The sequence below is a fragment of the Perca flavescens genome, chromosome 9, assembly GCF_004354835.1.
Source record: "Perca flavescens isolate YP-PL-M2 chromosome 9, PFLA_1.0, whole genome shotgun sequence".
Lineage (NCBI taxonomy): Eukaryota > Metazoa > Chordata > Actinopteri > Perciformes > Percidae > Perca > Perca flavescens.
Window position 1 is genome coordinate 24697903 of NC_041339.1, and position 27073 is coordinate 24724975.

At 41.1% G+C, this 27073-nt stretch overlaps 1 protein-coding gene across 5 annotated transcripts in view; it reads left to right on the plus strand.

The window, feature by feature from the left end:
• Positions 1-27073, plus strand: part of abca7 (ATP-binding cassette, sub-family A (ABC1), member 7) — a 39496-nt gene that overhangs the window by 6939 nt on the left and 5484 nt on the right. Inside the window, exons 8-43 of one of the 5 annotated variants that reach the window (XM_028586843.1) lie at positions 110-202; positions 883-1120; positions 1426-1574; positions 2710-2826; positions 2925-3122; positions 3516-3721; positions 4230-4406; positions 5002-5224; positions 5503-5724; positions 5947-6151; positions 6533-6646; positions 7153-7324; positions 8037-8168; positions 8634-8773; positions 8922-9059; positions 13278-13519; positions 13685-13742; positions 13851-14053; positions 15610-15739; positions 15855-15878; positions 16270-16415; positions 16672-16796; positions 16991-17098; positions 17503-17695; positions 17778-17872; positions 18212-18244; positions 18391-18496; positions 18587-18661; positions 18763-18932; positions 19767-19944; positions 22015-22130; positions 22628-22772; positions 23139-23262; positions 25143-25272; positions 25499-25625; positions 26824-26886. In XM_028586843.1, the coding sequence (XP_028442644.1) occupies positions 110-202; positions 883-1120; positions 1426-1574; positions 2710-2826; positions 2925-3122; positions 3516-3721; positions 4230-4406; positions 5002-5224; positions 5503-5724; positions 5947-6151; positions 6533-6646; positions 7153-7324; positions 8037-8168; positions 8634-8773; positions 8922-9059; positions 13278-13519; positions 13685-13742; positions 13851-14053; positions 15610-15739; positions 15855-15878; positions 16270-16415; positions 16672-16796; positions 16991-17098; positions 17503-17695; positions 17778-17872; positions 18212-18244; positions 18391-18496; positions 18587-18661; positions 18763-18932; positions 19767-19944; positions 22015-22130; positions 22628-22772; positions 23139-23262; positions 25143-25272; positions 25499-25625; positions 26824-26886 (5115 nt within the window). Of the gene's footprint in view, positions 1-109; positions 203-882; positions 1121-1425; positions 1575-2709; positions 2827-2924; positions 3123-3515; positions 3722-4229; positions 4407-5001; positions 5225-5502; positions 5725-5946; positions 6152-6532; positions 6647-7152; positions 7325-8036; positions 8169-8633; positions 8774-8921; positions 9060-13277; positions 13520-13684; positions 13743-13850; positions 14054-15609; positions 15740-15854; positions 15879-16269; positions 16416-16671; positions 16797-16990; positions 17099-17502; positions 17696-17777; positions 17873-18211; positions 18245-18390; positions 18497-18586; positions 18662-18762; positions 18933-19766; positions 19945-22014; positions 22131-22627; positions 22773-23138; positions 23263-25142; positions 25273-25498; positions 25626-26823; positions 26887-27073 lie in introns of those variants that run through there. The other 4 variants (XM_028586844.1, XM_028586846.1, XM_028586847.1 and 1 more) reach the window with 4 other exon arrangements.

Here is a 27073-nt window from a genome sequence, read left to right on the forward strand (position 1 = left end):
AATGGCTTCAAATACAGTTCTCTGTCTGTTTCCTGTGACACTGAGTTGCTTGTTTATCTGAGGAACCACAGTACTATCAGTAAACCTGTCTGTCTGTCCTTCCTGTCAGAGAGACCGTCTGATGGCAAATGCCGGAGACTTCAGGGTCATCAGTGAGGCTGTCACCTCCGTTTCCCAGGAGCTGGCTGTCCTCATCGATGATGTAAGACACACATGATTTTTCATGTGTCTGTATTTTGTTTGACGGTCTGTTGATTGGACAGAGTTGTTGGGAGGTGCTGCAATTTTGTATTTATTATGAATAAGTCACCATAAACAAATCAGAGCATCATGAATGTATTGTTCTTTTGTAGTTATATTGTAACTCTTTAATAATGTGTGGTGTTGGGTGCCTGGGTAGCTCACCTGGTGGAGTGTGCGCCCATATACAGAAGCTCGGTCCTCGGCGCGCCAGCCGCAGGTTCGACTCCGACCTGCGGCCTTATGCTGCATGTCATTCCCCCTCGCTCTCCTTTCATGTCTAGATCTGTCCTGTCATAATAAGGGCCTAAAAATGCCCCAAAAGGTATACAGTATATAATAATAAAGTGGGGTGTAATCAACCTTGCAGTCCAGTGGATTTTTAAGCTTTTGTTGTTTTTGTATACTTCATCGTTTGTTTTTGTTTATTTGTTTTGTTGCTGCTGTTCTTTAGTAGTATTCTCCGTCTGTTTTTACATTATGTTTTTCTTATTTTCTGACTAAATAAAATGGACCAACTTTTCTAGGAGTAAAAGAAATGTCATCTTTTTTAAATCTGTTTTCTTCCGTGTATTTTTTCCCTCTTCTTTATATTCTTCCTTCTAAAAATACTTTCGCCCTTACTTCTCTGTCTTCTTTCAGTTGTCCTCTCTCTCCAGCTTTGCGGACATGAGCGCAGCGCTTCGTCTTCTGTCTCCAGAGAATCGCTCAGCGTTGCCCAGGGAGAGTTTTCGTGCTTTTTCAAGGATCATGTGCGGTCACCCTGAGATTGGCGGTGAGCGCATCCCATCGCTCAACTGGTATGAGGACAATGACATCAAGTCCTTCTTAGGGACAAACGGCACTGAAGACACAGACATGGACCATGACAACAACACCAGTAAGAGGCTTTGATATGATTGGAAACTGATATTTTAAAGATGAGTGATTGGCTTCCTGTGCAAAAGTTCAAGTTGATTATCTGCTTTACAACTCTGAAACCAAGCACGTGCTCCTCTTTATGTTGATTTGTAAATGCAATTTCATCATAGATAAATAGAAAATCGTTTTTCTCATGAAAAATCTGATTCTTTTTGTGTTCTTTAGGACCACAAAAATCAACATAACACCACTGAGCATCGGGTTCTTGCTGTGATATGAGTGTTTAACCAGGTGTCCCGTTTGGTCTGTTCTTTCTCCATGCAGCTCCATTCTGTAAAAGTTTGATCCGAGGTCTTGAGTCCAACCCTCTGTCTCGCATTGTGTGGCGAGGAATAAAACCTCTGTTTATTGGAAAACTGCTGTACACACCAGACACTCCTGCAGTACAACAAGTCATGAAAGAGGTACAGAGAGTGCGTCCCAGGATTGTCACCTGACTAACGTTTTGTCCGCTAGGGACAAGTTGTCATCAAGAATAAGCACCAACTATTTAAGTTACGTTCATCTTACCATACATTTTAAATGGGGGTAGTGTGGTTATGCTGCGGCTGTTGGGGCTGCAGGGGGGATCTGAAAAAGACTGCAGTGACCTGTGGTCAAAAGTTGAGACCGATTCAACTTTTGGAGACACGCAACCCAATGTCACCCTGCGGTGGCCAATCATGTAACCGGTCATCAGACTTGTCAGTCCGTTTTGAGGCGGTGTGAGAATTCCGTGCAGTAAACAGGAAACATCACTGCCTCTATCGCTGCCACAAAAAAAGTTTTAAAACACAAAATGAAACACAAGCACTTAACTGCCCAGGAGTTTGTGTAAGAGCTGACTGTTTCCTGCAACAGCAAAGCACCGTCCCTCCGTCTTTTTTCTTTCTCTCTGTCTCCGTGAAATGAAGCTGCCTTTAAGTGCGGTCGGAAATGTTTAGATCTATAAACGATCTGACGGAACACAATAATTGTGAAATATAAAGTCTATTTGTTGTACATTGGGGGGTTAAATAACACAACAGGATGTCATTCAAATGAACCATTTAAGTGACACCCCCACCGACGCACAACCCTGTCTCGAATCGCCGGATCGTTTTTTATTTTTGTCTGAAGGTGCCCTTAAACTGTAACAGAGGAGCTTGACAAACTTTTCAAATTTTGGGATATCTTGGTAATTCAGCCGGAGAAATCAGACACCTTATAATTGCAATGTCCTCAGACCAGCAACCAGTTGTTTTTAAATCTTAAAATAATTCTTGGATTAAAGTATATTCTGGACGCCCGGATAGCTCAGTTGGTACAGCGGGCGCCCATATATAGAGGTTTACTCCTCAACGCAGCGGCCGCGGGTTTGACTCCGACTTGCGGCCCTTTGCTGCATGTCATTCGCCCCTCTCTCTCCCCTTTCATGTCTTCAGCTGTCCTGTCAATAAAGGCCTAAAAATAAATCATCTAAAAAAAGAAAGAAAGTATATTCTGCAATTGGACTTGTTGTAAGACAACTAATGGCATTGTGAATCAAATACATCCATCTAAGCTAACTACAAGGTGTGTCTTCTGAAGGTGAACAAGACATTCGAGGACCTGCAGGTCCTCCAGGAGCTGAATGAAGCCTGGATGGAGGTGGGACCACAAATCAAGAATTACATGGAGAGCAGTGTGGAGATTCAGCTGCTGCAGGTCCGACTCACCAGCTGCTATCTCTTGATTAGTATATTATGGGACATTTGGTGCTAAAAATGTTTTTTTTTCATAAAATTTGTGTCTGTGTGTTACAGGATTTGTTGAGGCGGCCAGAGGTCGCTGTTCTGGTCAACCTGCGTCTGGAGAACACGTCCTGGACAGCCTCGCGGATCGCACGTTTCCTGTCAACACCCTCGCCAGACACCCCAAGGAAGCCCGGAGCTGCGCCTACCTGGCTGGACGTCTACAACGACCTCAGCCACACCATCACCACGCTCGCACAAGTCACTGAGGTTCTCTTCCTTTGGCCTTCTTGTTTTCTCTTCACGCAAACATGTCAGAAGCCTCCTACTGGGAATACAAGCGGAAGAGATAAAAGAACAGAATTAATCATGTTTGATGGAATTTGGAGTATGAAATGAAACTTCAAAATACACTCATTCAACTGCACTAACACTTTCTAATAAATTAAAGTATGCTGACTAGTGAGCTAATATTGTCTGAACAAAACGGCTAAAAGGGTGTCTATAGTGCATGTCTCTTTCTTTTTTTTTTTTTGTTTTTCTCTATATTCTTGAAAATTGATTAAATACTGTGAATCCTGTAAACGGTGTAAGGGAAAAGTAAAGTTTAACTTCAGCTTGTCTTTCCTGTTTATTATTCATATATTTTGTGTTTCCCTGCAGTGTTTCTCTCTGAACAAGCTGGAGGGGTTGGAGACTGAGGGTCAGATGATTGACAGGGCTTTGGAGCTACTGGAAGACAGGCAGTTTTGGGCAGGTGTGGTTTTCCTGCTGCCCAACTCCTCATCCCCTAACCTGCCGCCCCACATAACCTACAAAATCCGAATGGACATTGATGATGTGACTCGGACTAACAAGATCAAGGACAGGTACTGAGGAAGCACCAACATCTGTTGCTTTTATCCTTTTATATTAGGATGTAGAAGCTTTTTTAATATGAATTGCAAGAAAAACAGATTTTGGTTTCATGTGAATATACCTTGAACCATAGTTAACTTTTATTGCCCGTAGGTATGAATGCGAGGGACCCTATTTAGGATAAGCGGTTACAAATAATGGATGGATGGATATGTATTTTCTAATCCTTTACTCTTATCTGAAAAATCAAGACCACTGGGATAACTGGACAAACCAGATTGAGGTACAACCTCATCTGTTTCCTATTTGACAAATTCCCAACTCAAAGAACGACAAAAGTTTCAGCTTTGAAATGAGGGTTATGAAATTTCATGAAGACCTTTAAATCAATTATAATAAGCCAAAACAAGTTTTTAGTTCTCACCTAGCAATTCTTTTTTTCCTCATGTTGACTTTCTCCAGCAGTTGGATAAAAAAACAATAAAAAACTAAAACTCTTTCATGGTGTTTTGTCTTCAGGTTTTGGGATCCTGGTCCAGCAGCCGACCCATTTAATGACATGCGCTACATTTGGGGCGGCTTCGTGTACGTCCAGGACCTGGTGGAGCGAGCTGTGAGCCGCATCCTGACTGGAGTTCAACAAACAACCGGCATCTACATCCAGCAGATGCCCTACCCCTGCTATGTGGATGATGTGTGAGTCGTATGCTGTTGTAACAGACCAGTATGAATCAATGATTGAAATCTTTATTTTGAACGATTAAAAGAAATATATATATATATATACAAAATGTATAAACACTTAACAAACAAATAATATGTATAACAAAAAATCAAAACAAATCAAAACAAACTTTCAACATGACGCTCGACCCGCTCGAAAAGGTATAGGTAGAAGCCCTAAGCCAGTCTTTACCACATCTAAATCACAGTCAAACACGATAAATCAAACAGACCAACCAGTACAGCCATAATCTGCTACTGGCAGCCACCGAGCAGCTTGTCTGGAGCAACAGGTGGTTCAGTGCCTTGCTCACCTTGATGGTAGCTGAATAAGGGAGAGAATCACTCTTTGGCAGCCCCTATTCTCAAATTTTCATAACAGGAAGCAAGGAGTCCCCATGAATGAGTTCACTAAAACTTCAAAAGAACGGGAAAACGTGTCCGAATAAGTATTTTAATTGTTTAAAAATTTTTTCCAGATTTTGAACAACCTTTAAGAACCTTCTCCTTAGAGACTACAACAGCATTATTACTTTGCATTCATTTTGGTTACCTACCTTTGTAACAGTTTCCTTCGAGTGCTGAACCGCTCTCTGCCACTCTTCATGACACTGGCCTGGATCTACTCGGTGGCCATGATCATCAAAGGCGTGGTGTACGAGAAGGAGGCGAGGCTGAAGGAAACCATGAGGATTATGGGTCTGGGATCAGGAACGCTGTGGTTCAGCTGGTTCATCAGCAGCATCATCCCTTTCCTGGTCTCTGCAGGGCTCCTTATTGCTCTGCTCAAGGCAAGATGACCACTCACTCTGCACAGAATACATTAAAGGAAAATACACACTAAAATACAGTTATAAAGTACAGTTGGCTGGACATAATCAGGAAAATGTAGAGCTGTAAATAAAAAATATGAATGGTCTGTAGTCATATTTCTAAATGTAATAAGAGGAATGATATTAAAGTGGAAGTTTTAAAATCTCTTGTAATGTTAATAGCTTTTCTTTTTCTGTAACATTTGTCTCCTGTAGTCACTGTTAATCCTCCTTACTTTTTCTTTTCTTCTTTCCAGTGGGGGGACATCCTGCCATACAGCGATCCAACTGTTGTGTTTTTCTTTCTGACGGCATTTGCCAACGCCACCATCATGCAGTGTTTCCTCATCAGTACCTTCTTCTCTAAAGCCAACTTGGCTGCTGCGTGTGGAGGGCTGATCTACTTCGGGCTTTACCTGCCATACGTACTGTGTGTAGCCTGGAGAGACCGCCTCAACACCACCTACAGAGTCCTTGCTGTGAGTAATGGTAAAATATATTTTTTTCAGGAATAGTAGCAAGAATAAATGTACAGTTTGAATCAGAAAATTAAGCATTAAATTCAATGTATGGAATTCATTAGATGTAAATCTTCTAGGCTTCAATACCCAAATGTTCCTTCTTGCTGGCCTCTATGGCGGCATTTGGTTCAGTTTCCTTGTGCCAAGATTAAAATGTAGTTTTTTTTCCTTTTTCCTCAGAGTTTCCTGTCCCCTGTGGCCTTTGGCTTCGGCTGTGAGTATTTCTCTCAGTATGAAGAGCAAGGCGTGGGCATCCAGTGGTACAACCTCCACTCCAGCCCGGTGGAAGGAGACTCATACCGCTTCACCACCTCTATAGTCATGCTTTATGTGGACGCCTTCATCTACGCCACCGCAGCCTGGTACATTGAGGCAGTGTTTCCTGGTAGGACGATTTAAACTTTATCCGAGCTCTAACAATTGGAAGTATAGTGGGTCATTTATTTTCTGCTGGGTTACAATTAGGGGATTAGTGTTGATAGCTCTTGTGAATGCAAGATGACCACAGTCTCCTGTTTCCAGCAAACTACAAACTTTTAGTTCAAGGATCACTCACACACAAAATTGTGTCAGGATTGAAATGGGTTTTAGTTTACACCAGACAGATAATCGTTGAATTTAGAAAAAAAAAAGCTACTTAAAATTTGAAAGGTCCAACTTGAAGCTGATTTTATGTGGTCAACGGTTCTTTATCTTGTTTAAAATGTTAAATTATTAATTAATTAAATTAAAATATTGTGTGTGTGTGTGTGTGTTTTTACACCAGGTGAATATGGGATCCCCAGGCCCTGGTACTTCATCTTCCAGATGAACTACTGGGGTGGAGTTCCCCTCGAGGCGGGCTTACCGATCCCCCCCGCACCCACAGAACAGGATGAAGGTACAAAAATCTCAAAGCCACTAAACATCAGCAGCTGTTTCTCTTTCCCTAAATTGTCAAAGTCATCTAGAGATACAATCATAGCTACAGTTGGCTTTCTTTTTTAACTGGAAAAGTTTATTTACAAGCAACCATCCATTTGTAACTAGAAGTCACATCACTGTTTATTGGACAGTCTGTCATTTTGGCAGCCACCTGCAGTCCTTTACGCTGGTCTTAATACCAGTTAAAAGTCCATACTGGTAGTTTTGTGCCTATTAACAAGAAATAAAATGTAATGAGCTGAGACAATAAGCTCATTAACTACAAGGTTTAAGATCACAAGGTGACTGAAGACCATTTGGCAGATGACTTCTGCTCACATACTACACTTTTAATATAAATTATAAATCACTGTGAGACCAGAATTAGCACTAGGTAATTAGCCATTGTAACTCCCCAACGTTTATGTAGATTAAATGGTATATTGTCCCTTCTAAATATGTACAATGCATTTCTGTCATCAGATAACATTGAACCAGAACCTGTTAACCTGGTCCTGGGTGTGAGCGTCAGAAACTTGGTGAAAATCTACAAGAAGGGAGCCAAACTGGCCGTCAATCACCTCAACCTGAAGTTCTACGAGGGGCAGATCACCTCTTTCCTCGGCCACAACGGAGCCGGCAAAACCACCACCATGTAATGAACAGACCTGACACAGAGTGGAAGTTGATCACTATCAGCACTGATGTGTTCTATCTTTATGTGTATACAATTTCAGGGGATGTGATGTCTTGGTACATTTTGTAACTTAATTTATGGTAGTCTATATCCTCGACGTTCCACTTCCGGGATTTTCATCATTTAGGCTAGATATCCGTTGGCATTTTAAACTCTGGTCGATTTATGAGGATTATGGTTAACCTTTTCTCAGAGGGTAAATCCAGACAGCTAGCTAGACTATCTGTCCAATCTGAGTTTTCTGTTGCACGACTAAAACCACTTTTGAACGCACACACGTTCCACCAAAAGAAGTTCCTTCCTGGGGATTTTGCAGCGGCACCGCGACTTTTCCTGGTGCTTAGCACAGCCCAAGACGATGTGACTGGTTTAAAGAAATGCCAAAAAACCAGAGCACGTTTTTCTCCCATCCCGGGAATGCTGTGTGGTCTAGCCAGACCCAAACTCTGCAGCGCCGCGGCGCAAGGTCTGGCAAAGCAAGACTAAATTGATGGGAATGTTTTGGGTTTGTAAAGGATAATAACAGTAAGATGACTTAGTTACTATGCCAGCATCAGCACACATATAGTCACAGAAAATGTCTTTAAAATGCATGTGATAAGGATCTAATTTAAAGTGGAAGGTGTGTTTCAACAAAGTAGTTATTCTAATGTGTCTGATGTTTTGTCAGATCTGTCCTGACTGGCCTGTTCCCACCCACCTCGGGCACTGTGTACATCAAGGGGATGGACATCCGCTATGACATGGACATTATCCGGAGGACACTGGGAGTTTGTCCACAACACAATGTCCTGTTTGACATGTAAGGCTTGTTTTTTACTTCACCTGATTAGGTTTGATGGATTACTGAAATTCCACTTGTAGATGTCATGCCTCAAGCTTCCTTTGAGAGTCTTTTATGTACATTTTTTATTAGTAGTAATGGACGACTTTATGAAATTAGTCACATTACAATACTATGAAATAAATGATGGGTCTGAAAATGCTGGATTATCTGGTAGGCTTGGATTTGACCAGAAAACACCCAGATGTTATTTAAGGAGTAGATTGGTTTCAAATAGATGTTTATATTTCCTCTGTGTGTGTGTGTGTGTGTGTGTGTGTGTGTGTGTGTGTGTGTGTGTGTGTGTGTGTGTGTGTGTGTGTGTGTGTGTGTGTGTGTGTGTGTGTGTGTGTGTGTGTGTGTGTGTGTGTGTGTGTGTGTGTGTGTGTGTGTGTGTGTGTGTGTGTGTGTGTGTGTGTGTGTCTGTGTGTGTCTCTCTCTCAGACTAACAGTGGAGGAGCATGTGTGGTTTTATGGGTGTCTGAAGGGTTTATCTGAAGCAGAAGTAAAAGCTGAGCTGGACACTCTGCTGGAAGACGTCGGCCTGCTGCACAAACGACATGAACAGACCAAAAACCTCTCTGGTATACTTTAAAATGTGTAACTTCTGTATAAAAACAAGAGCTGACATTCATCTCACTTTCATCAGGTTGTAGAATCAGTATATCCAGTATATACTAAAAAAAAATTTTTAGTTCCACAGTTGAAACCCTCCCTCTGTTTCTCTGTCAGGTGGCATGCAGAGGAAGCTGTCTGTGGCGATCGCGTTTGTTGGAGGCTCTAAAGTGGTTGTTCTGGATGAACCCACAGCCGGCGTTGATCCTTACTCCCGCAGAGGGATCTGGGATCTACTGCTTAAATACCGCAAAGGTGACGCGGGATAAGAGCTGTTGATCTCACTGGTTTTTATTCTGAGTTTGTGTGTGTGTTGGGGGGGAGCTTAAAATAAGGCTAAAAAAATGTCTTTCTATTGTAATGTTGCTGTAAAACCTGAGTGTGCTTTTCTTTTAGGAGATGCTAGCTGTTATACAGATGACAAGTGAAAGTAACAGTTAATTTCAATTCAATTCAATTTTATTTATAGTATCAAATCATAACAAAAGTTATCTCGAGACACTTTACAGATAGAGTAGGTCTAGACCACACTCTATAAATTCCAAAACCCCAACAATTACAGTAATTCCCTCAAGAGCAAGCATTAGCAGTGGCTATTGCGACAGTGGCAAAAAAACTCCCTTTAGGAAGAAACCTCGGCAGACCCAGACTCTTGGTAGGCGGTGTCTGACGGGCCGGTTGGGGCGTGATGAACAGTGGTGATAACAGTCACATTAGAAGTCACATTGACTTGAAGGTTATCGTGGAAGTTCATGTCATAGCAGGGCACATCGTGTCATACTGAGTAGTGCAGTCTCCTATACCGGATCCTGACTACTCTGTGCGTATGAACATCACAGCAGGGCGTTGCGGGATGTAACGTGGCGCTGCAGAGCACGGGTGGATGCTGCGGATGCAGCAGGACGCAGCAGGATGCAGCCGGGAAATGCAGAGAATCGCAGAGCATAGCTCTGCGAAGAAGAAACATAAGGACTCCGGGGAGTAAACTCCCCAGAGCTAGATTAGTAACAAGCATTTCTGGGACAGGATGCATACAAAAGTAACAAGTAGAGATGAGAGAGCAGCTCAGTGTGTCTTAGGGAGGAACAGCCTCCCCGGCAGTCTAGAATTGTAATAGCATAACTTAAGAGAGGCAGGTTAAAGAGAGGTGCCTGGTCGGGCTAGAACTCCCCCCAACCGGATCGGGCTGTACTGGCCTGCCTCCCTCTACTCTCGCTCGATTATTAATTATACAGTATAGAAAAAAACTGATGACTACGAGGAGAAGCAGTGGGCCGGGTTAGGTGGGACGCTTCAACTCCTCGTCCCTAACTATAAGCTTTATCAAAGAGGAGGGTTTTCAGTTTACTCTTAAATGTGGTAACGGTGTCTGCCTCTCGAACCCCGACTGGGAGCTGGTTCCATAATACTGGAGCCTGATAGCTGAAGGCCCTGGCCCCCAGTCTACTTCCAGAGACTCTAGGAACCATAAGTAGCCCCGCATTCTGGGAGCGCAGTGCTCTAGTGGGACAATAAGGTACTATGAGCTCTTCCAAGTATGATGGTGCTTGACCATTTAGAGCTTTGTAAGTCAGGAGGAGGATTTTAAATTCAATCCTATATTTCACTGGAAGCCAATGCAGAGAAGCTAATACAGGAGAAATATGATCTCTTCTCTTAGTTCTCGTCAGAACACGTGCTGCAGCATTCTGGATCAGTTGGAGAGTCTTAATGGACTTATTTGGGCAACCTGATAATAAGGAATTGCAGTAATCTAGTCTAGAAGTAACGAATGCATGGACTAGTTTTTTTGCATCGTTTTGAGACAGGATATTCCTAATTTTGGCAATGTTACGAAGATGGAAAAAGGCTATTCTTGAGGTTTGTTTTAAGTGGGCGTTGAAGGATATATCCTGATCAAAAATAACTCCTAGATTTCTGACAGCAGTGCTGGAGGCCAGGGTAATACCATCCAGAGTAACTATATCTTCGAAAACGAAGTTCGGTGGTGCGTTGGTCCTATCACAATAACTTCAGTTTTGTCTGAGTTTAACATCAGGAAATTGTGGGTCATCCAGGATTTTATATCCTCAATACACGTTTGAAGTCTTGCTAACTGACCACTTTCATCTGGCTTAATTGACAGATATAATTGGGTATCGTCTGCGTAACAGTGATAGTTAATCGAGTGTTTCCTAATAATATTACCTAGAGGAAGCATATATAAGGAAAATAGAATTGGTCCAAGCACTGAGCCTTGAGGAACGCCATGGCTAACTTTAGCGTGCTTGGAGGGTTTATCATTAACATTAACAAACTGGGATCGTTCAGAGAAATAGGACTTAAACCAGCTTAGTGCGATTCCTTTAATGCCAACTAAGTGTTCCAGTCTCTGTAACAGGATAGTATGGTCAATAGTGTCAAATGCAGCACTAAGATCTAGTAGAACAAGAATGGAGACAAGTCCTTTGTCTGCAGCAGTTAGAAGGTCGTTAGTAATTTTCACCAGTGCCGTCTCTGTGCTATGATTCTTTCTAAATCCTGATTGAAAATCATCAAATAGACTGTTGCTATGTAGAAAATCACATAACTGATTAGCAACCACCTTCTCAAGGATCTTGGATAGAAAGGGAAGGTTAGATATAGGTCTATAGTTTGCTAAGACCTCAGGATCTAGGGTGGGTTTTTTCAGAAGAGGTTTTATCACAGCAATTTTAAATGACTGCGGTACATAACCTGTTAGTAAGGACATGTTGATCATATCTAATAATGAAGTGTTTACCACGGGTAACGCTTCTTTGAGTAGCCTCGTTGGGATGGGGTCTAAGAGACAGGTAGACGGCTTAGCTGAGGATATCTTTAACATTAATTGTTGAAGGTCTATAGGATAAAAGCAGTCCAAGTATATGTCGGGAGTCGTCGTTCTTTCTAGCGGTCCTGCATTTAAAGATGAACTGTTAGAAGTTAAGGGCAAAAGGTGATGAATTTTATCTCTAATTGTTATAATTTTATCATTAAAGAAGCTCATGAAGTCATCACTACTCAGAGCTAGAGGAATAGATGGCTCAGTAGAGCTGTGGCTATCTGTCAGCCTGGCTACAGTGCTGAAAAGAAACCTTGGGTTGTTCTTGTTTTCTTCTATTAATGATGAGTAATAGTCTGATCTGGCCTTTCTTAGGGCCTTCCTATAGGTTTTCAGACTGTCTTGCCATTCCAAACGGGATTCCTCCACTTTGGTGAGCGCCACTTACTTTCGATGTTTCGTGAGATTTGTTTTAATTTGCGTAGTTTGGGAGTTATACCAAGGAGCTAATTTCCTTTGCTTTATCGCTTCTTCTTTTTGAGAGGAGCGACAGAGTCTAAGGTCGTCCGTAGGCAAGTCGTAGCACGCGTCTACAAATGTATCAATTTGAGAGGGAATGAGGTTAACATAGAGGTCCTCTGTTATGTTAAGGCACGACATAGACTGGAATGCTGTAGGAATATTTTCCTTAAATTTAGCTATAGCACTGTCAGATAGGCATCTAGTGTAGAAGCTGCTATCTGGTTTAGTATGGTCAGGTAGCAAGAATTCAAAAGTAATTAAAAATGATCTGATAATACCAGATTCTGCGGAAATATTATTAAATCCTCAATTTCAATACCATATGCCAGCACAAGGTCGAGGGTGTGGTTAAAACAGTGCGTCGCCTTGTGCACACTCTGACTGAAACCGATTGAATCCAGTAATGAGTTGAAAGCAGTAGTAAGGCTATTGCTGTCAACGTCCACATGGATATTAAAATCACCAACAATAAGTACTTTGTCTGATTTAAGGACTACACATGATAAAAACTCTGAGAATTCAGATAAAAATTCAGAATACGGACCTGGAGCTCGGTAGACAACAACAAATATAATTGGCTGTACTGATTTCCGTGTTGGATGTTGAAGATTAAGAACAAGGCTTTCAAAAGAGTTATAATTTAGTTTGGGTTTAGGGTTAATTAACAGGCTTGAATCAAATATGGCTGCAACTCCCCTCCTCGGCCTGAGCCTCTAGGAATTTGAGTATTAATATGACTGGGAGGGGTGGCTTCATTTAGACTAACATATTCTTCATGGCCCAGCCAGGTTTCAGTAAGACAGAATAGATCAATTTGATTATCAGATATCAATTCATTTACGAGTACTGCTTTAGAAGACAAAGATCTGATATTTAGTAATCCACATCTAATTTTCCTATCCTTTTCTATCATTGCTGTGGTAGTTTTAATTCCAATTAGGTTGTTAAGTGTTGCCCCTCTATTCACCACTTTGTGTGGTCTGTTGTTGATAATTACTGGAATAGTACTAGTACCACATGTTACTGGAGTAATACTAGTACTACATGTTATCCTACAGAAAACATTTTCAGATCCATCCACTTGTATAGTGCTATCAGGATCAATACCTGGGGGACATGAATCTGTGATATTTTCAACATAATGTGTCTGTTCTGTCTTTCTCCTTCAGACCGGACCATCATCCTGTCCACCCACTACATGGACGAGGCAGAGTTGCTCGGTGACCGGATCGCTATCATCTCACAGGGGAAGCTGTGCTGCTGTGGCTCACCGCTCTTCCTCAAATCCCGCCTTGGATCTGGCTATTACCTCACTGTGGTGAAGAGGGAGGGACTGGACACCAGCACTCCCAGCAGTACCAGTATCTGCACCAGTACCAGCATCAGTACCAACAAGCTGCCTCCTCTCAAGGTCTGTTTTTTTTTCCTCTTAACTTTAATTACCCTGGAAGAGTCACGTGTGCATGCTTTTTATTTTTCAGCTTTGCTTTGCTTTGCTTTATTGTCACACAACGGTGCAGGAATGAAACAAAGACGAGTTTTTAAAAGTAAAGTAAAAGTCATCTTTGTGTTTCAGGACAGTGAGTCGTCCATGAGTGAAGACACCGGCCTGGGAAGCGAGGATAGCAGTTCATGTGAGTGTTTAACTGCTAAGGTGTTTATGTTAGTAAAGTACAACTTGGTGCATTAGGTCGTTTGCATTCATTGCATGATCTCTCTCCTTATGATTGACTTCACGGCAGACCTGGCGGCGTTGCTTTCCCTGGCACAGCATCACATCCCGGGTGCGAGGCTGGTGGAGGACTCAGGGCGCGAGGCGGTGGTCAACCTGCCGCAAGCGGCTGCCAAGGACAGCAGCCTGGCCGTCTTCCTGTCTGAACTGGATCAGAGACTGATCGAAATGGGCATCAGCAGCTATGGCCTGTCAGACAGCACACTGGAGGAGGTGAGACATTTTACATTGTTTTTTGAGGAATAAATAAATAAGCTACTTGAACCACTTGCCATAAACCTTCCAATCCCTTAGCATGAAAGCCCAAACATGGCTCTGGCAAAACTCTGGCATTAAAAAGGTGTCATGGGTTCTTCTGAACTCACCATGCATGTAGGTCCAAGCTATGCAGCCAGCAAAACACTTATAATCTACAATCAGTAAATAAAAAGAAAGAAGTTGGCTTTTAAAGTTTTTACTAGAAGCAATTTTGAAACTGTAACAAAAAAAACATAACAAATACAATGCTAGTTATTGCAAATCAATAAAAACTTGAGAAACCATAAACAAGAGTCAGACAAAAGGTATTAGTAGAGTAACAAGTAAGCTAGATTCACACAATAATAGACCTTGCTAGTAATAGTGGCTAGCTTGATCAGGCTTTTTACTGCATAGAGGAATTTTTGGCACCCCCCAAAGAGGTTTTAGCCAGCACCAAAAGAAAATCACCAACACCAAAATGATAAGAATTGAGAATTAAAATAACAATTCAAATCCTCTCCGAATGTGGTTAAAAGCAGTTTATCAAACAACCTGTTGAGCAGGCAGAAAACTTGAATATGTGAGCTAATCAGGCAGTCAGGCTGTACCAGACTCTCCAAGTGATTTTAACGGTAGTGTTTAAATATTAATATTCATTTTTTAACCAGTTTTTTTTATTGGGGTTTCATTTACACACACGTAATATATATTTATGTTTCAAATTGTCAGGAATAACAGGAAAATACATAGATTTCTATCAAATAAGGCCTTTACCTATCAGGCTTTCTGTCGTGCGTCTGCAAGTTTTAGTTTTCTTTAGTTTGTGGCTCAACAGGGAAATTAGTTCTCCAACCTAATCTTACTGAAAGTGTTGAAAATATGAATGCATTAAACATGGATTTTAGATGAATGAGAGCAGAGTATATCCAGTTAATCCTCGTCCCCGTTTGCTCAGCGCAGTTCGGGATGCAGGGATTTTTTTTACCCTGAAATTATTGTAAACAAACATTGTGATTGGGTAAGTGGTTGCTAATGGAAACAGAATGCTCAACTGCTGATGGCAGTTGGAAGGTCTTGTGTCCAACTTCAACATCCCAGCACACAACAATGCAGCCTGCGTGGCCCTGAAACACGTTCTAACACTACTAACCTTAGCTGATTGCATGTGTGTTAAGTGTGCGTGTACATACAGAAGCTCAACCAGGTGTAATCGGGGGCTGGATATTTGTGGAGCAGCCTTGGTCTTAATGGGTTTAACACCAGATTAGCACTGATAGCGGAGCCTGATAAGTTTACTCAGTCTGAATAAGCCACTCACTCTCTGCTCCTCTGACCTCTGCGTAAAGCTGCTGGATGCTTTTTTGCTGCCACCTGCTGTCTACAGCCTCAGCTGATCATTTTCAGGGCAGTTTTTCAAGGGAGGTTTAGATTTACCCTGTTGTCACAACTAAAATAGGTGGATAGAGCACCTTGTTGTGTTTGTAAACAAGAGTTTAATGTTATGTCATGACCATTCTGTTCATTTCCAGATCTTTTTGCGAGTGGCGGAAGAAACCGGCGTGGATGCTGAACCAGAGCTGCAGGCTGAATCTCCCCACAGGCAGCAGCCATCAGCTGGACAGAGGGCTCAGAGTCAAAATGCTGAAGAACCAGAGACAGGTATGCATAAACAATTGCAGACACATAGATTTGTGTACATACCATTTCCATGCACAGTCAGTCAGTCTGCTGTTTTGTCTCCAACTGTGACTGTTTGTTTCCATAATGCTGCCAGGAAGGAAAAGGCTCCGTAAGCAAGGTACCAGCAGCTCATCTTGTACTGAAACTCATCATTAGATAGAAAAAGAAAGTGATTTTTCCCCCAGATTAGATCCACAACATTTCACTTCACACTCAACCTTTAACTGTTAAGGTTGACAAATGAAAAGAATTTGACTGATTATGGGTTCATGAGAGGTAACCAAACACCAACATTTTTTTACTGAATTTGCTTGTTTTCAATATCTTCCAATTTAAATTCCAAATGTCTTGTTGTTGTGTCATGTTTCTACTGTAGTTTTCTGTGGCTCTGATCTTACAAGAGTCTCCATCGTATCAAAGATGGACAGCACTGACAGGAGTCTATGTATTAATCAGCCCAATACTATAGATCAGTTTGAGCTCTCGCTCTGTGTATTTCCTGCTTGCAGAACCTCAGGAGACAGACCTGCTGAGTGGAGAAGGCCGAGGTGGGATCCCCCTGACCGGCTGGTGGCTGACCTGGCAGCAGCTGAGAGCTCTCTTCATCAAACGCTGGCTTTATGCTCGAAGGAGCCGCAGGGGCTTCTTCGCTCAGGTGACGACAAATACCCGCAGCGGCTGTTAGAGATCTAGAAATGCAATCCATCTTCATAGAGTCTATGGTTTAAATAATAAAAACGAACGCTGTCCCTTCTCCGTCAGTTAGTTGACTAGTCTATTGCTAGAGGCTTTGTTAACTAAATACATAGCCACCTACTTACAGTATCTGATGGTGTTTGTTTGGATGTTAGTCATTATTGAGAGTGAGACGTTCTTCTCTCTATAGAATCTAAGGTTGATTTGTATTTCAGATTGTCCTGCCTGCTATGTTCGTGCTGGTCGCTCTGCTCTTCAGCCTCATTGTTCCTCCGTTTGGGAAGTATCCAGCTCTGCAGCTCCAGCCCTGGATGTACGGAGAACAATACACCTTCTACAGGTAGGCCTCCACCCAAACAATCACTATTAACTTAGTCAGCACAGAAAAGATTTGTATTCTGTTTCTTTTGCTGTGAATTAGTTTGGTCTATTCTACTTATGTGAAATATCTGGTCGTTTTTAGTTTTTTCTTCATCTGATGCCTTGTTATCGTTATTTTGACGAGCATCGTCTCCTCTGGTTTAATATTTACAGCAACGACGCACCTGGGAACCCAGCCATTGAGAACCTGTTGGAGGCTCTGCTGGACCAGCCAGGTTTTGGTACCAAGTGCATGGAGAAAGAGGAAGAAGGCAACAGCACGTAAGACAACCCGCCCCATGTCAACTATTTGTCTCAGCAGCATCAGAAGGAACAGGAACAGAAAAGAACAGTAAAGAAAGTAGTGGGACACATGTTTCTGGGGTATCAGGAGCTTAAACATAGTGCAAAGAAAACACTGAAAAACGTGACAGAAAGCAAAAAAAATCATATCAATTTAATACAAATGGGAGATAAAACAGACTACTGGCACGCAATAGACGCTCATATTTATCTTTATCTCTGCAAGCACATATTTCTGTCTTTTGGGGAAATCTGTAAACCTTTAAATTTTTTGTAGTAGTTTAATGTAATTTATTTTTAATACCATAATATTTTTAATAAGCAACATTTGATGCTTAAACCACAAATCTTTACTCCAGGTTCACTCTCTGTTCTCCCTTTAGGAGTCCTCAGTGTGAAGGCGTGCAGGGCGGCCTATTCAGGCGGCCACAGATGTCCTACTCCACCTGGCAAATGTTCAACAGAGGCAACTGGAGCCGAGACGCACCGTCTCCTGACTGTCAGTGTAGCACAGAGGATGTCCGCCGGATGCTCCCCGACTGCCCGCAGGGTGCCGGTGGAATGCCGCCTCCACAGGTCAGTGTGGTGTCAGGTCAGGACTTACTTATTTGCAGAATGCCTTCTGGCTCTTAAGATGTTTTTATTTGTCATCTTTTAGATTAAGAGGCTGACTGGAGACATCCTACAAAATCTGACAAGTTATAACATCTCTGATTACCTGGTGAAAACCTACTCTCAGATCCTCAAGAAAAGGTACTTAATACATAATAACATGCATTACAATTTGGTATTCCATTTCATTTTGTTACTTTTGTTCACTAGTTTAGTTTTTTGGTAAAATTGGAATTTGGCTAAAATACATTACATACATACATACATACATACATACATACATACATACATTTTTTTAATATTTAAAGATATTGCAGCATCCATTTTTGATGTCAGTGATCAAGAGACAATTTTATTTGGTTAAATGTATTTATTATTTATTTATATTTCTATAAATAATAAATATTATTATTCGCAGTTTGTGTTTCCTTTAAAAATATTCTTCACACATTCACTGTTTTCCCCCTGTGTCACTAACAGCCTAAAAACCAAGAAGTGGGTGAATGAATTCAGGTAAGCTGCTGGTATAAAACATAATTTGGGAGGCAAAATATCTGCAGTAATTATAGCAATAGCATCTGCAGTTTAAGGCTTGTAGACTCGTTTAAACTTAATTCTTCTGAAGGATTGACAAGAAAGAAACTCTTTCTGTGTGGCAGATACGGAGGTTTCTCCCTCGGGGGCAGCGCCACTCAGACTTTATCCCAGGTCCACCTTGTCCAAGACTCAATCATGGCAATCAGGACTCGTTATCGAGTTCCGCAGGTATGAATAAGGTTTCAGGCATGTTTAACTGTAACTGCTGTTTTTCCTGAATGTTCTTAATGTGTTCTGATGTTCTTAAATTAATCACAGAACAGTTCACTGGATCATCTGCTAAACAGACTTCCAGATGTTCTAGGAGGACTGAACAGTCAAAACAATGTCAAGGTAAATGTGTGTCTGTTTATCTGTCTTCTCTCTTCATCTGTCTTTAAAGGAAGAACCTGACATAAAACACTTTAAGATGGGTCTCTCTTTGCTGTACTCAGGTGTGGTACAATAACAAAGGATGGCATGCCATGGTGTCATTTGTCAACGTGATGAACAATGGCCTGCTGAGAGCGAGTCTGCCACCAGGTCCAGAGAGGAAAAAGCACGGCATCACTGCCTACAACCACCCGCTCAACCTCACCAAGGAACAACTCACGGAAATGGCCATGTAAGTTCACTGCTGTGGAGTTTCGAGGTTGATGTTGGTGGATGTGCTTGTTATGTTACCTGCATTTGTCTCTAGGAGTAAATTCAGCTTGGTCAGGGCACTTTAAGTCTGATGTATTACTATCTGTAGGGCTGCTCCTTCTTAGTCAATTAGTTGACTAATCGGTCGTTTTGGTCTTAGTCAACTTAGATTTCTTTAGTCGATTAGTCATGTTTTATGCTTTTTTCATGCTGAATGACTTATTTCCAAGAAATGTACGAGCACATCTCTGGTGAACACAAGATTGGTGGTGAAGTGGTGTTTTTGCATGACTCTTTGCGGAAAAACTCAGATTTACAGATCTGTCGATTAAATCAAATAATCGATTAGTCGATACAATTGAATGAGTGTTAGTCGACTTAAAGAATTTCTTCAATTGAACACATCCCTAACTATCTGACGTTTAAAGTCTCTGCTTGGATTTTGACGTTGAAAAGCCGACTTTTATACCAAAAATGGGTGGAAACAAATTGCTGTCTGTAAGCTAGAATATCGTCAATAATCCATACAGTACTGTATAACATAATGATATGCTTTGAAACTTAGTCAACAGTAATGTAAAGCTTAAATGATATGGACTGAAATGTTCAAAAACAAATCAAAACAAAATGTTGATCAGCACATTTACAGAAACCACCTTAAACAAGTTACACAGCAAACTGTATTAATTTATTTATTAATGTCCGAAGTAAAACAGGAAAACAAAGTGAGAGTTAAGTCCACAATGTATGTACTGTATATGTAGATTTTTCTTTTTTGTACCTGACTTGTGTTTTTTCCTGCTTCCTCTGTCAGGATGACCACATCAGTGGATGTTCTGGTTTCTATCTGTGTGATCTTTGCCATGTCCTTTGTGCCGGCGAGCTTCGTCCTTTTTCTGATTGAGGAGCGAGTCAGCAAAGCCAAACACCTTCAGTTTGTCAGCGGGGTCAAACCGATCCTCTACTGGCTGGCCAACTTCACCTGGGACATGGTCAGTACTCAAGAGAAAGTAGAAGAGACAAAACTAAAAATTCTCTTTTCTAATAGTTTTTTCACTCCTCTATGACAGTAAACTGAATATCTTTGAGTTGTGGACAAATCAAGACATTTGATGATTTGGAAAACTTGGCTTTGGATACACTGATCAACATTTTGTTACTATTTTCTGACATTTTAAAGAAGATTTTAAAAAAATCTAGCTAAAATATACATAACATAAATATACACTACCGGTCAAAAGTTTTAGAACACCCCAATTTTTCCCGTTTTTTTATTGAAATTCATGCAGTTCAATGTCTTATTGTACTCTGAAATTAAAGAATAGAACAAATGAACAATTGAAGTTAAAAAAAAAATCATGGAATCAATTTATAAACCAAAATGTATTCAAAATGTTTGAATCATCAAAGTAGCCCCCTTTGGCAGATATAACAGCTGAACACACTCGTGGCATTCTTTAGACAATGGAAATCAAATATTCTTCAGAAAGTTCTTCCCAACTCTGTTGCAGAAGTTCCCATAAATGTGTGGCACTTGTTGCTTTGCTTTCACTTTTCTGTCCAGTTCATCCCAAACCAGCTCAATGGGGTTTAGTCTGGTGACTGTGCTGGCCACTCCATGTTTTTAAGCTTACCATCTTGTTCTTTTTTGCTAAGGTAGTTCTGGCATAGCTTGGAGCTTATGTTTTAGGTCATTATCTTGCTGTAGGATGAACCCCTGACCAACTAGGCGCATACCAGAGGGTACTGCATGGCGCTGCAAAATGCTGTGGTAACCGTTTTGGTTCAGGGTGCCTTTCAGTCTGTACAAATCACCGACCCTGGATCCAGCAGAACAGCCCCAGACCATCACGCTTCCTCCTCCATGTTTGACAGTTGATGTCACACACTGAGGAACCATCCTTTTGCCTACTCAACGGCATACAAAAATCCTGCGTGATGAACTGAAGATTTCATATTTGGATTCATCCGTCCATAACAACTTCTTCCAGTCTTCAGTAGTCCATTGACGATGTTTCTTGGCCCGGGAAAAGCTCTTTTTCTTATTCTGACGTCTTAGCAATGGTTTTCTTGCTGCAACTCGACCTATCAAACCTGCAGCTCGAAGTCTTCTCTTTACAGTTGAAACTGAGACTTGCTTATTACGACCACTATTAAGCTGTGCTTGAAACTGTTGACTCTCAGAAACCTGTCTTCTGATTCTGTTGTGGCTTTGGGTCTGCCAGACCTCTTCCTGTCAGAGTTTCCCCCAGTTTCTAAGTGCCTTTGATGGTGAAGAATACTGTACTCACTGACAACTTGACTTTCTTCGCAATTTCTCTGTAGGAAAGACCAACATTCTTATCTCTCTTCCATTGTTAATTGCCTTTTTCCCGCCACTTTTATAGCAACACACTACTTTCTGCATTACAAAACTGTTCAAATAATGCTCACGAGGGTACAGTACCACAGGTCTCCCAACAATACTTTTATACAAACAGAGGGGGTTGTAAGTAATCCAGACATGTTGGAACACCTGTGGGAATTGGTAGCACCAACTTTCAAAGCTTGATCAACCTCCATTCCTGCAGAACAGCTTTACGTTGTTTACCCATTTCTTGTTCCCTGAAAAAGGCCTTTTTGTAAAATTCTGAAATGTACATTATTTTTCAGTTTTGGGTAAACCTTTTTTTTTTTTAACCTCAGGCAGTTCACCACTTACCTTTGTACCATTTCAAGCTATTCATTGGACTTGAACTGCTAAAATTTCAATAAAAAACTAAAAAGATTGGGGTGTTCTAAAACTTTTGACCGGTAGTGTACATATATATTTTTTTATGTTTATCCGAGGCGTAGTCGGAAAAGATGTGTTTTTGGGGCTTAACATCTCAACCTAAACTGTGTTTTTCCTCAAGTGGAGCACTATAAGGCCTCTCTCATGCCCTGATGGTGTAAGAGCTCGCCTTAGTTCTCCAGTCAATAATCTGCATTTGATGATTCTCAATGGAAAATAACATTCACTGGATAAAAGTAAAAGAAAGACTTCATTTTTTTTCTAAAGTTTTGTGTTGTCATCTTTTCAGTTGAACTACACGGTCCCAGCCACCATGGTGGTGCTGATCTTCATCTGTTTCCAGCAGCAGTCGTACGTCTCAGAGACCAACCTGCCTGCTCTCGTCCTGCTCCTCCTCCTCTATGGGTACGTTCAGGTTCTCACTGTTACACTGCTTAAGGATTTCGTTTGATCTGTGTGTCTCAATATTTTAATTCAGTTGTCTCACAATCGTTCACCAATGATCATTCTTACCAGCATGTTGCACTTGATTGGGATTGAGAACATCCTGTATACTTGAGACATCATGAGCTTGAATCTTGATTTCTGACCTTTCATTCATCGTTTAGCTCCATACATAATTACATAATCACAAAGGCAAATATGTTCAGAGCAGTAATCTCTAAATTATCTCATTAGACACAGGATATTATTATATTATACAGATATTATGGGATTGAATAAACCCCAGAGCCAAAAATAAAAGATTAATAATTATTATTACTCTAATTTACTGTTATGAGCCACAAGCTTTCTTGTGCTTCTCAGTAAACAAAGTCTCTATTGTCCCAGTTGGATCATTGTCTGTAACAAAAGTAATGTATCTGTCTTTACTAATTGAATAACCTAATCATCCTTTTTAGGTGGTCCATTACCCCTCTGATGTACCCAGCATCCTTTGTGTTCACCGTCCCCAGCACAGCTTATGTGGTTCTGACCTCCATCAACCTCTTCATTGGAATCAACGGCAGCATTGCCACCTTCGTCCTGGAGCTGTTTGTTGACGAGGTACAAACAGAGAAAGAAGTCCTTATTTATTGGCTACACAATAATAATAATAATAATAATAATAAGTAAAAATGACTAAGACTATGCATAAGCATTAAATATATACAGCAGCTATGAAATCATACATAACAGCAACACAACTTCATCAGTAGGAGCTTAAATTCAATCACATTGAGCTCTTAACTTGAAAGGTTTGGGAATTTTACAAAGTTAGGAAGGAAAGTCATAAGTCCTGATATAGCAAGCAGTAATCACTGAGTTATTATGTGCAATGCGACAATTTTTTTTTTTTTTATTTTGTTCTCCTTTAATTAATCCACAATTTCTGGGTGATTTTTTTTTTTTTTTTTTTTTTTTTCTTTCCAGCATCTGAACGAGGTGAACAGGATCCTGAAGAAGGTGTTTCTCATCTTCCCTCATTTCTGCCTGGGACGAGGACTCATCGACATGGCCAAAAACCAGGCCATGGCAGACGCCTTCCAGAGACTGGGTAGCTATATATCCTCCTCTAAATAGATAATATTATATCCAAATATCTGTTCAGTATTTCTAAACTTAAAATAGTTTTACCCTAAGGAACCATAAACGTCTCCGCTTTTGATGCTTTCTGCTCATTGTTGTGGTGATTGTGCACTGCAGTTTAGATTATATACAGTACATTATACAGTCAGGTCCATAAATATTGGGACATCGACACAATTCTAATCTTTTTGGCTCTATACACCACCACAATGGATTTGAAATGAAACGAACAAGATGTGCTTTAACTGCAGACTTTCAACTTTAATTTGAGGGTATTTACATCCAAATCAGGTGAATGGTGTAGGGATTACAACGGTTTGTATATGTGCCTCCCACTTTTTAAGGGACCAAAAGTAATGGGACAGATTAATCAAACTTTCACTTTTTAAAACTTTGTTGCAAATCTTTGCAGTCAATTACAGCCTGAAGTCTGGAACGCATAGACATCACCAGACGCTGGGTTTCATCCCTGGTGATGCTCTGCCAGGCCTCTACTGCAACTGTCTTCAGTTCCTGCTTGTTCTTGGGGCATTTTCCGGGTTCAGGTCAGGTGATTGACTTGGCCATTGTGTAACATTCCACTTCTTTCCGTTAAAAAACTCTTTGGTTGCTTTCGCGGTATGCTTCGGGTCATTGTCCAGCTGCACTGTGAAGCGCCGTCCAATGAGTTCTGAAGCATTTGGCTGAAAATGAGCAGATAATATTGCCTGAAACACTTCAGAATTCATCCTGCTGCTTTTGTCAGCAGTCACATCATCAATAAATACAAGAGAACCAGTTCCATTGGCAGCCATACATGCCCACGCCATGACACTACCACCACCATGCTTCACTGATGAGGTGGTATGCTTTGGATCATGAGCAGTTCCTTTCCTTCTCCATACTCTTCTCTTCCCATCACTCTGGTACAAGTTGATCTTGGGTCTCATCTGTCCATAGGATGTTGTTCCAGAACTGTGAAGGCTTTTTTAGATGTTGTTTGGCAAACTCTAATCTGGCCTTCCTGTTTTTGAGGCTCACCAATGGTTTAGATCTTGTGGTGAACCCTCTGTATTCACTCTGGTGAAGTCTTCTCTTGATTATTGACTTTGACACACATACACCTACCTCCTGGAGAGTGTTCTTGATCTGGCCAACTGTTGTGAAGGGTGTTTTCTTCACTAGGGAAAGAATTCTTTGGTCATCCACCACAGTTGTTTTCCGTGGTCTTCCAGGTCTTTTGGTGTTGCTGAGCTCACCGGTGCGTTCCAAACAGTTGATTTAGCCACACCTAATGTTTTTGCTATCTCTCTGATGGGTTTGTTTTGTTTTTTCAGCCTAATGATGGCTTGCTTCACTGATAGTGACAGCTCTTTGGATCTCATATTGAGAGTTGACAGCAAGAGATTCCAAATGCAAATAGCACACTTAAAATGAACTCTGGACCTTTTATCTGCTCCTTGTAAATGGGATAATGAGGGAATAACACACACCTGGCCATGGAACAGCTGAGCAGCCAATTGTCCCATTACTTTTGGTCCCTTAAAAATTGGGAGGCATATATACAAACTGTTGTAATTCCTACACCGTTCACCTGATTTAGATGTAAATGCCCTCAAATTAAAGCTGAAAGTCTGCAGTTAAAGCACATCTTGTTCGTTTAATTTCAAATCCATTGTGGTGGTGTATAGAGCCAAATAAATTAGAATTGTGTCGATGTCCCAATATTTATGGACCTGACTGTATATTGTGTTGTTAGACCCTTTTGTGTACAAGCGGGATTTTTGTTTGACTGCAGCAAACACACAGGACTTAAGTTATATGAAGATATATGTAGGTAAAGATTGTGTGTTTTTCTTCCTCCTCCAGGCACAAAGCAGACCCTGGACCCTCTTCAGTGGGACTTTGTAGGGAAGAACCTGTTTGCGATGGCAGCTGAAGGTGTTATATTCTTCATCTTCACCATACTGCTGCAGTACAAGTTCTTCATTCGCTTCAGGTATGTTAAAAAAAGGTGTCTCTCAATAATTTAATAAGAATCCAGACAGAGCTTAAGGTTGGAACCGAGCTGCAGCATCTGTGCCAAAATGATAGTAAAGCAGCACATTTCTAAAAGCAGATAAGACAAATCTTCTGTGTAGAAACATGAGACAGATAGCATAGTTATACTGCTCCACAGTAGTAAAACTAAATGATACAGGGTGATCTTGTATCTCTCCGTTCAGGCCGTGGTGGGCCAAGCCTGAGATGCCTCCTCTTGGTCCAGAGGACGAGGACGTCGCCAGGGAGAGAGAGAGGGTCATAAGTGGCAAAGCCCAGTCAGACATCCTCACCATGATCGACCTGAGCAAGGTACTACCATTAACTTAACTCATTAACTAGGGTTGGTACCGTTTGGATTTTTACGATTGCAATGCCGAACAGGTACTTTTAAAACTATTCCGATTCCTAAACCGATTTTTGAAAAACTGAAAAATGACATCAAAGAAAGGCTCTTTTATAGAGTTTTTTTTTTTTAATTGAAAATTATTTCAATTTAACAATAGATTGTTTTAAAGTACTTAAATATATAATAAGTAAACCTAAGTCACCTAACACATAACTACAATAATTTAACAATAAATAACAGTTACACTATTAACAAGTAACAACAAAATAAATGTTGAGTTGGTATGCCAACCAGCTTCAAACTTTAGCAATTATTTTGCAGAAAAATGACCATATTTGCCTTCTCTGGCAATATACTACACCTCTCCTGACTTTTGGCATGTCCAGCACAGGAGAAACTCTCTCAGACAGTGTCCAAGAGGCCTGTAGCCTACACACAAGTATGAAAGGGCAGACAATTTGGGGAGGCTGTCCCGCCTCCCCCACCACCAGGCTACACGGTCTTGTCCTGAACGATAGACTAGCAGAGCAAGTGTAATATGTTTACTAGCGATCACGTGCAGTCAGTTTTGGTGAGCCCAGAGGGAAAATATGCCATTTTAAAAGTAGCCTACATTTACGGTGGCTAGCTAACGGTAGACTACAGAGAAAGTGTGATATTTGTACGTCCGTTTTGGAGCATGTACAAAAAGCCGTCTATCAGCAGTGACAGTAGAGTGCGTGTCCAAGAATAGCGCGGACACACACTTCACACCGCGAGCGGGCCCGTGCACCACTCGGCAGAAAAGGGAGAAAGTAAAAAAGAGTCTGCCGCTGTCCGGAGCGACAGAGGGAAAATATTTCAGTCGGAACCGAAATTTGCGTTCTAATCCAGTGCGAATACTACCGTTTGCGTAGGATTGGTACCCAACTCTATCATTAACACAAATCTCTGCACTCAGTTGACATCAAGCTTTGATGGGGAAAAGAATAACCCACACAAAACATTCACACTACTTATTCGAATCCTGTTTTGTAAGAGCTTTGAGATTTGTGCATTTTTGTTTGATTTGCAGTCTGCAATCGTGCGTCATTTGTTCGTCCGACACTGACAGACTTCTTTTTGTTACTGCATCGTTGGGGATTTGTGGTTGATGGTAAAACCAAGGACTTTTTCTCGCAGGTTTATAAATCAGGCAGGAAGCCGGCAGTGGATCGTCTCTGCCTCGGGATCCCTCGTGGTGAGGTGAGATATGTACTGGTACACACAGAAAGCAGCACTCATTACATCATATTACATTGAAAACACACACACATTGTCTGACTTTTGTTCTAATCAGCACTGTGTTTGTCAACCATGTATATCTGCTGTGTATACAGTCAATATTTCCCAAAAGAGGTGATTTTTGGATAATATCCCAGCAAATATTTTA